The 11,044-nt window shown below is 42.9% G+C and overlaps 1 protein-coding gene across 1 annotated transcript; it reads right to left on the bottom strand.

Annotated features, from left to right (window-relative positions):
• Positions 1-2,885: 2,885 nt before the first annotated feature.
• On the bottom strand, positions 2,886-9,862 carry LOC148591928 (uncharacterized). Its single transcript, XM_088536434.1, has 6 exons — positions 9,085-9,862; positions 6,708-7,508; positions 6,299-6,321; positions 5,202-5,889; positions 3,633-4,429; positions 2,886-2,996 (listed from the first exon to the last, which is right to left on the bottom strand). The coding sequence occupies exons 1-6, from the start codon at positions 9,860-9,862 to the stop codon at positions 2,886-2,888; spliced, it is 3,198 nt and encodes a 1,065-aa protein (XP_088392560.1).
• Between the last annotated feature and the right edge of the window lie 1,182 nt (positions 9,863-11,044).

The raw sequence follows: 11,044 nt of genomic DNA, 5'->3' as shown, positions 1-11,044 counted from the left end.
AATATACGGGACTATCTATCTAAAGCAGGTGACATCTCAGAACAGTAGAAGACCAGATAGTTTAGTATGTCAGATCAAAAGTTCCAAAAGTGCTCTTATGAACCCTTAAGAGACAGATAAATGACACAGACAGCTAGTGAAGACAACTTATGAGACCAAGCCTGCTATTCATTTTTTTATTCTGCGAGTCATTGCATGATGAGTATACTGCAGCTTGGGAGATCGTACTGCTGTACATAATGTTCACGTGTAAGTAAGTCATCAGCATTTGGGGTGGAGAGCTAAAAAATTAATTTTGACTGACACTGTTTTGTTTAGCAGGGTCTATTACTGAAAGAAAATGAAGATAGAGAAATACAGAAATTGATTTTGCATTGTATTTATCCCTGAGATGTTCTTTTATGCAATATATTTGGGCTGCCCTTTAAAAGGGTATAAAAATCTCATAATCTCCTAATAGAAAATAAACTAAGTGACTGAAAGTATCCCCAGGCCTTTGCAGGTACTAATCCTTAATGCAGAATAGAAATATAAAGCTTTTTATAGCATGTTTATAAAACACCTCTGGTAAACTTTCTGGAATTGCCTCTGCTTCTGCATCGCCTTGCCTCACTGCACCTCACCTCTCGTTTTCCCTTAATTTGCTGGTGTGTCAAATCCCAGACGTACACGAAATGGGTCTAGCACACTTCTAGTGAGTTCTTTATTTTCAACCCTGTTGTGCAAAGATCTAGGATAGCAATTTTTTTTTTCAGTGAAGACTGTTTTTAATTATCTAAAATAAAATAGATTTTCCTTTTTCACTGTGTATTAATTTGGCTGGCTGATTTCAGTTATTGTTTATAAGGCTAGATGAAATTCTTTTGAATATCCTGGTGCCTATTCAGCAATCCATATTGAATTCTGACAATCTAAAAAGCTTTCTTTAGAAATGATAACATAGATACACTTTCTTAGTCTGTGCAAAACACAGTGGCTAATTATATCGTCTTCAGCCATGATTCTGAGTATATATATCTCCTTATGTTCATCCTATATGTCTCCTGCACTAATGGCATTTGATGCCTCTATTCAAATTTCTCACAAGATCTCTTTTCTCATTTCTAATCACCCTGCCCTAATTCACTTCACCCTAGTAATTCATCTTCCTGGAGCAATACAGAATTGGTGTCCCTGGTCAGTAAAAATGCTGCCTCCCAGCTACAAGATTTATAAAAGCTGTTTGAGAAAGATAACCATCCTCTTGGTCAGTTAAAGCAATTTATTTCTTTTTAAGCTGCTCAGTTTTGTGGTCTTCATTAAACCTTTTGGGAATGCTAAGCTATATTCTCAGCTGGTGCAAGCTGGTCTATTTTCACTTAACTGTGGGAACTCTGTTGATCTATACTGGATCTGGCATAATCTCTGTATCTTGCACAGATTTTATAGATGGCTAAAATTAGCTTGAAATTTGCTTATGGCCAGCACCTCATTCTGAGTAATTGCATTATATATTTATCAAGTGTCTGCTTCCGTTAACATATAAAAGAAAAAATCATTGCAAACCATTGCTGGTTGTGGTTATCAGAGCTGCATAAATATTATTAGCTTTTGATGTAGAGTAGTGGAATAAATGGGAGATAATTTTTGATTTTGGGAAACATTAATTACTCAATTGTATGCCTTCATTGGATCAATATTCTTTTTGTATCAGAGAATTTGACAGCTGAACTCATTGAAAATTTATGCCTTTGCTGAAACAAATTTTCTTACTCCATGTCTAATTCTGAGGGACAAAAATCAATAAATCAGAGCCCTCTTTTTTCATTTCTCTTGGTCAACAATTTGCAAGGGAAACAGGACAGTTCTAGAAAGAGATCTATATGGCACTTTAATTTCAATCTGCAAAGGATGGTATTTACTCGCAAATATCACCCTAAATTTATACTGTATACAAGAATTTCAGAGGTAATAAAGTGCTGAGGATTAGAGAAGATGATAAAGAATCACATTTATAGAAAAGTGCTTGTATGGTTGCATAGTAACTACATGCATATCTCTGAGGTGAGGTTTTATGAATAACATTTTATTAAATGCTGTCAATGTCGCTTACTTAATGTAGCTACTGAGGAGTATTTGGTTTTGGTTTGTTTGTTAAGTAAAATTCTATAATCACATGTCAAGGGATGTGTTTATTGTTCCTTTAAATATATATCGGACAGTTTGGCAGGCTGAAAAGTTGAAGTCTCTGGGCACAGGCTCCACAATAAAGTAGGAAACAGGAAATAAAGCTTGAAAGACATTATTGCTTTCTTTAATCTAATAATTGTCTTCCTTCTGGCTTAAAATATAATTACTTTTGCTTGGTATCTTTACCACTAGGGCTCTGTTAAAGGCCCTAAAATATTGGCAAGTTGTACTCTATGGATACTACCTGGATATATAACCTTCACAATAAACATAAAGGCAGTTTTAGATAGGTGTTGTTTTTTTTTTCTACTGGTTATGTTACTGTTACAACAGCAATGGAAATTTCTGCTGTTTCTGAAAACACTGCTCTGTAATCTGAAGGTTGCTTTGTTTATTTTAGAAAAACAAAATTTTTGTCTTATTTCACAGAAAGAAAGTCTCTAAAATTGTTCCCTTCTTGATAGTATTGTGTTGGCATCGACACTGCACCATACTGCAGGATATAGCACATTAGAGGCATTCGAGCTTCCTGTTACCAGCAATCTGACATCTGGTTCATAACTTGAGCATAATGTGTCTCTGGATTAGCATCAGTACCCTAAATCAAGCACTAAAAAAGCTCATGCTTGGAGATCAAAAGCTCGTTTTCAGTGCCATTAATATCTAATTGTGTATTAAAAAACAAATTTAATGTGTTTATAACAGGATGTGTACATTCAAATCAAGACCTGCTTACAAAGAAATGTTAAATTTGGAATAGTCAAGGCATTATTTGCAGTGCTGTTCTTGTTCCGGTCATTGAGGTAATGTCTATTGTAACCTGAATACTAAAAAAGCAGAGCAAACTTCAGCAACTTATACCACATATGTTAAATGAGGTCGTGGTTCTCAGTAAAAACATTTGATGTGTCTTTCTGTGTAATGGGCCCTCCAAAAGCTCAGCATGTATTTATGGACTGAACAATCTCTGTCCAATGGCCTTATATTGTCCCTATCAAAATACTCTTGAAGCATTTCCTTTGAGATTCTGGGATAAAAAGTAAGTTGCCGAGGCCCACCCCGCGAGACGGAATGAACGACACTTCAATGTGAAGCAGGTTCAATTCGTTTACTATTCTCTACGGTGTAGCTTTATACAATTCTATCACCTGTAAGCGTACACACGCGCTAAGCAACAGCATTCTCATTGGTTAAGCTATAGTGTCCATGCATAACTAGCTTGCAGCTGGCTGACATTCCTTTCCGATGCTCTATTGCTGGTCCTCCCGGATGCTTATCTGGCTATGGCCGGCCTAGTTCATTAAAAAGTTGCTAACGAGCGTTATCTTCTCCGGGTGGCCTTGGTTCCCATCGCTTCAGTTCCCGGTTCTCACCGCCTCAGCTCCTCGGTTCTCATCACTTCAGCTCCTCAGTTCTCATCACTTCAGCTCCTCGTATTCCTGTAAAAGTGCTAAGGCCCCAACATTTCCCCCTCTTTTTTCAAAAACAGAATTAGCGGTATTATGCATCAAGCGTTGCAAGTATTGGCAAAAGCAAGGTAACATAATCACAAGCACGAGTATAACCATCCCGATCACGCACAAGTGGTACAACATTTCTGTAATCCATGGTCCTAAGCCTAACGATCTGAGCCAATCTTCTAATCCCCAACTTTCTTCCTTCAACTTGTGCAGCCCTTCTTTCAAGAGTGCAATCTTTTTATGGATAGACTCTGAATGATCGGATAAGTTTAAACAACACATACCTTCAAAATCCTCACACCCATGCCCATGTGCTAAAAGCAGAAAATCTACTGCGGCTCTATTCTGCAATACTACATGATTTACACTAGCTACATCTTGCGATAGCTGATCTAAAATGTCTGATGTTAAATTTAATTCATTCCTTGTCCAGCATGCTAGCTGTTTCAAGGAAGTCATTGCTCGTGCGGCAGTGCTCCCTGGGATAAGCAGGGACACGAAGATAGTTTTGACCCTTGACCAAAATCTTGGATCCCCAACTTTTGTACAATCTAACTCATGTATCGATCGTTTCTTCCTTTTGGATACAAAGGTCATCACTTGAGATATATTAGGGTGAAACAAACTCAGTCTCCCCAGATAACACGGACCTCCTTGTGGACTGGACGGTACTCCGTTCCATGCCCGGTCTCCGCATATTAAAAACACTCCTGGTGGTAGCCGTTTTGCAGAGAAGCTCGTTAATTTACATTGGGTATATGTGTGAAGATAAACATCATTAATTTTCAGCCCCGAGTTAACTGTTGCCCATTGCGATGTACTTTCTTCAAGTGCACCTTTGCTATGCAGTTCAAAACTAACCCATCCACCGTTTCGGGTGGTATTTGTGGCATTCAGACTTCCCAACAAGTCTAATTCCTCCGGCGGGGAAGTCAGAGTGCCATTCAGACTTTTAATAATTTCACATTGCCAGCACCCGTCTAACTGTTCTGCCGTTCGCTTTGATCGGTAAGAGCACATAGTAGTATTTAATAGAGTATCATTAAGCACAGCAAAATTAGCTACGTACCCATTGAATTCTTGAGGTTGCCAAACAGGGACACCTATCAAACAAGTACGAAAAGGGTCTCCTGGACGTTCCAAGCTAAGACAGAAGGCACTTTGGCCTGTCTGATTAGCTATGGTGACCCAAATGTTCTCCCTCTGCTGAATTTCTGTCTGCCATTTCCCCTGCACTATTCCTGTCACTGTTATCAAGATGATTACCAAACAGCTGAACCTGGTCCATTCTGACATCCTGGTCCATTGATTGTTCCTGTCTGTTCCGCAACCACGGTCGTACCCACTTGGCTGGTACCCAGGTCGCTCCATCTCCTGCAAGTACACAAGCATAACCCCGTCCCCACGTAATTAACTCGACTGGACCTTCCCAGATCTGTTTCTGCGGCCAGAAAACTTCTACCTGCACCTTCTTTCCTGAAAGATCAGCTGGGTTTTTAGAAAAATGGGTGAAAATAGGTATACTATCATCATTTCGAGGGTTAAGCCAATTTAAAACATAACATGCTTTACTGATTAACTCGTAGGGACTCTTCTCCCCCTCTTTTTTCAAAGCAAACAATAATTGTTTTAAATTTTTATGGTGACGCTCGATAATGGCCTGACCACCAGAATTATAAGGGATACCCGTCTGATGGATTATTCCCCATTGCTGGAAAAAGGTTGCACAGGTGTTACTCTTATACGCAGGTGCATTATCTGTCTTTATGATGTCAGGCTTTCCTAAAACAGCAATTGCCTGAGTCCAATGTTTACAGGCTGACTTGGCATTTGCAGAAGTGGCTGGGGTGGCCCATAAAGCCTTTGAACAGGTATCCACAGTAACATGTAAATACTTGAGGTGCCCAAAAGGTGCAAACTCCGTTACATCTGACTGCCATATCTGTCTTGGTTGTAATCCCCTCGGGTTAGTACCCATTTCCTGTAAAGGGGTCAAGCGTGCACAATCAGGACAAGCAGCAATAATAGCACGAGCTGTTGCTCGGGAAATTTTAAATTCGCGTCGTAACGCTCGAGCAGACTGATGAAAAAATGAATGAGAAGATGATGCCTGCTGTTCCACCGAGCAAGGAATACCTGCTGCTGACACAACACTATCTATGACTGCATTGCCTTCTGTTAAAGGACCAGGGAGTGCAGTGTGGCTACGGATATGTGATACCCAAAAAGCATACCTCCTCTGTTGTATGATGTTCCAAAGCTGAACAAACAAGGCTTGGAGACTATGGTTGTTTACGTGCCCTATAATTGCCCTATTAATTCGTTGAACAATGCCTACCACATACAAGGAATCAATGACTATATTTATGGGCTGATCGTGAAAGGTTAAAAATGCCCAAACTACAGCTTTTAGTTCTAGGACCTGCACGGATGCAGTCTCTTTCCGAATTTGTGTTTTCCAGAGATCTGACTCCCGGAAAGCATACCCATACTTTCCAGTTTTGCTACTAGCATCCGTGAATACAGTAATCGCGTTTGACAATGGTCTTGAGCTCCGGATTTCTCGCTCTTCCAGCTCCAAAGAGGTGTGGAAGAGAGGATGCTTAGGATAGTGATTGTCCACTTTAATTCCCTGAATGGCTAAGGCAAATTCTACGCTGTTCAAGCACCATTCTTCGACTATCTCCAGAGCCTTTAGAGGCAGAATAATACTGTCAGGCTCCCTACCGGCAATTGTTCGTAAACGCTGCCGGGCTTTCAAAACTCCCATTCCAATTGCCTCATGCCTCTGAGTTAAGGTGCGTCGTAGGTGACTTGGAAGAAAAACCCATTCGAGTATAAACAAGATCCCCTTCTCATTTATCTGGGCAATGATTACTGCTACCTCCCTTTTCCGATTATAAACCACCAAAGATATTGGTAACCCTTCCTGTAATCTATAGGCAGCTGTTCCGGCTATCTTCCCCTCAATTCGTTCTAAGGCTGTGGCAGCCTGTGGAGTTAAGCTCCGCTTTTCCGCAGGCTCTTTAGCTCCTCTGAGCAGTTGAAACAACGGCTCCATTTCCTCATTGGTAATACCACAAAAATTTCTGATCCACTGAATGTCTCCCACTAATTTTTGCACACAGTTAACAGTGTCAATTTTTGTCTGCAATTTAAGCTTTTGGGGTCTAATTCTAGCCTCTGTGATAACCATACCCAAATAATTCCAAGGAGCTTGCCTTTGCACTTTCTCAGGGGCAACGACCAAACCAAATTCCTTTAAACAAGTAATTAATTCCTCTTCGTGCGTAGCTGGTAAAACTTCAGGGCTTGCTACTAGGATGTCATCCATATAATGATACGTAATTAAATCTGGGTGATTTTTCCTCCACGGTTTCAGGGCCAAATTCACAAACCATTGACAGATGGTTGGCGAATTTTTCATTCCCTGTGGAAGAACTACCCACTGATATCGTTCCGATGGGCCTTCCCTATTAATCGTAGGAACCGTAAAGGCAAATTTGTCACTGTCTTCCGGGTCGAGGGGTATTGTAAAGAAACAATCTTTCAGATCAATTACTAACAAATGCCATGCTTGTGGGAGCATAACAGGTGAAGGCAACCCTGGCTGTAATGCTCCCATGTTTGCCATGCATGCGTTAACAGCTCGGAGATCATGTAACAATCTCCACTTTCCTGATTTTTTCTTAATGGTGAAAATAGGGGTGTTCCAAGGACTTGTTGACGGCTTAATATGACCTTGGTCTAATTGTTCTTTAACTAGTTCCTTTAGGTAATGCAGCTTCTCCTCTGGCAGCGGCCATTGGTCCACCCACACAGGGTCCTTCGTGGTCCATGTTAACTTTAAGGTGGGGCGGAAGCTGCCCCCAATGGCCGCTAGGGAAAAGGTGTCTGCAAGATGATTCCCCACTGGGCCAGAACATCCCTTCCCAACAGCCACAGTGATGTACACATCACATAAGGTTTTATCATGGCTCTGTTTCCCTCTTTATCCATGATGGTTACAAAGCATCGACTAACCTGCGTAGGAGATTGCCCTCCGATACCTGTCACAGGAGCATCAATTTCTTGCAGATCCCACTGAGGTGGCCATGCAAACTTGGGAACGATAGTGATATCTGAACCTGTATCAATCATCATGGCAACATCAGTAAGACGAATACCATCCGGTCCCACCATACTCACGAGTCTTGTCGGACGCTGAGTAGTTATTTTTTCACAAAAGGCAACCTGGGGGGGTCCAGAAGATCCAAAGCCTTTGTTTCCACGCTGGGCCTGTCCAGGATTAGGAACTAGAGCTCGAAAAGGTATCAATTGGGCTATCCTGCTCAGTGCTGGAATAGTAACAGGAGGATTGAAAATTTTAATCATTATGCCAATATTTCCAGAGTAATCAGCATCAATACACCCTGGTAGAACAAAAATACCCATTTTTGAAGCTGAGGAACGGCCAATCACCAAAGCGGATAGGCCCTTCCCCAGGGGACCAGTGCACGTAGATTCCAATATGTGCACATCAGAATCTCTAATTACTGTGGATTTTGCCACGGCCAAATCGACTCCTGCACTTCCGCAAGTTGCGGAGGAGAGCTCACAGAGGCAGCCATCGTTTGGGGATATTTGTTCGCCGCGTCCCTCATAACGCGGCAGCTCCCGTTTCCCTGCAACTGTGTACCGTTCTTATAACATCGTGACCGACATTCTGTTGCCTTATGCCCAAACTTTTGACATTTAGCACAGTTCCCATTAAATCCTTTCGGGCCCACACCTTCAACTCTAAATTTGTTAGGACACCTTCTTTTCACATGTCCTGGTAGGCCACATTGAAAACACACTCCATGAAATCCTTTATCCCCCTTTCCAGATATTCTCCCCTCCTTGAGTGCTGTAGCCAAAGCCACGGCATGTATTTTAGCCTTCTGCTCTTCTTCGACCAGTGGTGCTCGGGAACATACTTCTATCATTTGAATAATCGAGGCCCCTGGTGGCAGAGTAGCCAACAGTTGTTTACAGGATTGATTTGCGTTTTGTATTGCCAATTCCTTAGCCAATATTGCTTTCATCTCTGGAGGCACATTAGGTGCCATATCCAGGGCATCCTTCAGCCGGTCGACAAAACCGAAAAAAGGCTCGTCTGGCTTTTGCATTATTTTAGTATATGGCAATTGAGGTGTTCCTATCTGTGGCAGGGCAAGAAAGGTTGCTAAAGCTGCATTTTTTGATTGTTGTAATACTCTAGGGTGAAGCGCTGCTTGGGCCTCAACTGCCCGATAACGCCCATTTCCCATCAGTTGGTCGAGAGTGGCGACCCTTAACGGATCATCCATACTACAATTTAGATTTTCCAATTGCTTTTCTTCTAACCTTTCTTGCCACTTTGCTAGCCAGAGCATATAGGTAGTAGAGGAAAGCAGAAGTTCCATTATAGCCCTGCTGTCTGCAGGAACCATACTCGAATATTTAAACAAGGCAGAGACTTGGTTTCGAACAAGCTTATTATCATGTCCATATTGCATCACTGTTTTTTGTAAATCTCGCACCAATTTCCAATCTAAAGGCTCCCACTTGGGGCCCTGGGCTCCCACTACTACGGGGGCTGCTATTGGAGTTAATATAAAGTCCCCCTGTAACCGAGCATTCTCTATCAACCCCTTATACCGCGCTCCCGCGTTAAAAGTTGGATCAATAGGTGGCGCCACATCCTTACTTTTTCCCGCACTATCACTTCCACTTACAGTGGCTCGGAACCACGACAACAACCCTTCTTCATCTGGATCGCTCCCTCCAGCTGCTTCCCCTTTCTTTTGAGCCTTCCATAACTCCTCAATCTCTCCACCCAAAATGTAACCCTCCATACCAAATTTTGCCTGTAGATAATTTTTTGCTTCGTCAATTGTCATACTCCCTTCTTTAACCTTCTGCAGTACCCACTCCTTTTGTCGTTTCATAACCTCTTCATTCACCTTAGAGCTAGAAGTACCTTTTCGCGCCTCCCATTGCCCCAGTTGTTTATCCACATTCTCCAACCCCTCTACGATAGCCTTATGGGCAGCCTTATATGCTGCCTTCACATCCCTTGCCCTGGACCCACAATCTAAGCGCCGCATCTGTTCCAATAACTCCGTCATTCTCTCTGTTTGCTCCCGAAGTTCTCGTCGCATTCCTTGGATGGTACTGTCATCGTCATCCGACCCATTCGGGATCGGTACTTTAATCGGATCCACGTCCATTTCGGGCGCTGTGGGGAGTGGTCGTTCCGGGGGTGGTCGTTCCTCCCCCTCCCACGGTGGAAGATACTCATCCACTCCCCCCCATACTTCACGTTCAGCTAGAGTTACTGGACACGCCTGTCGAGATGAAATCCCTTTTTCCTTATTGTCCATTTCCTCGTATGGATTCGGTTCAATAATTTCAGTCCACTCGGAGTCTCCTGAGCCACTCTCCTCCCCCTTTTCTCCGCCGAGTGCCTCTCGCAAAGCAGCAGCGACTTGAGCCTCCCCGTGCAATTGTTCAAGCATTAGCCGCACGGGACGATATATTTTCGCAAGTCGCCGAGCTTCCTTTGAACCTACTTGCACACCATCCCACAGTTCTTTTCCCACTCGCTCCCAGGACTCGAGCTTATATACCTGAGAAGTTTCTTCTATGAGTTTTTTCTGCTTACAAAACAGCAGCAAGTCAATTAAATCGTCTTTTGAGATCTCAGTTTCAGTCTTTTGAGCGAGCTTTAACAAACTTTCTATAATAGCACGCTCCGTTGCTGATGCAGCAATTTCCATCCTAGTTGCTGATGCAGCAATCCCCATCCTGCCCCTGACTCACCAGGTCAGTCCTGACTCACTAGGTCAGCCGTGGCCACGATCCGCCTCTCCCGGGCGCCCAGCTACTTCTCCGCTGGCTGCAGGATCCCTCGCGTTCTCGGCTCCACTCTACCCACGGTCGTATCACGTCGGGGTCACCAGATGCCGAGGCCCACCCCGCGAGACGGAATGAACGACACTTCAATGTGAAGCAGGTTCAATTCGTTTACTATTCTCTACGGTGTAGCTTTATACAATTCTATCACCTGTAAGCGTACACACGCGCTAAGCAACAGCATTCTCATTGGTTAAGCTATAGTGTCCATGCATAACTAGCTTGCAGCTGGCTGACATTCCTTTCCGATGCTCTATTGCTGGTCCTCCCGGATGCTTATCTGGCTATGGCCGGCCTAGTTCATTAAAAAGTTGCTAACGAGCGTTATCTTCTCCGGGTGGCCTTGGTTCCCATCGCTTCAGTTCCCGGTTCTCACCGCCTCAGCTCCTCGGTTCTCATCACTTCAGCTCCTCAGTTCTCATCACTTCAGCTCCTCGTATTCCTGTAAAAGTGCTAAGGCCCCAACAGTAAGTGACTCTGAAAATACAAGATTTCTA

The sequence above is a fragment of the Tinamus guttatus genome, unplaced genomic scaffold (genome assembly GCF_059628265.1).
Source record: "Tinamus guttatus ecotype Peru unplaced genomic scaffold, ASM5962826v1 Tinamus_guttatus_pri_ptg000671l, whole genome shotgun sequence".
NCBI lineage: Eukaryota > Metazoa > Chordata > Aves > Tinamiformes > Tinamidae > Tinamus > Tinamus guttatus.
The sequence above is the reverse complement of the archived record's forward strand: the minus strand, read 5'-3'. Positions and strand labels throughout refer to the sequence as shown.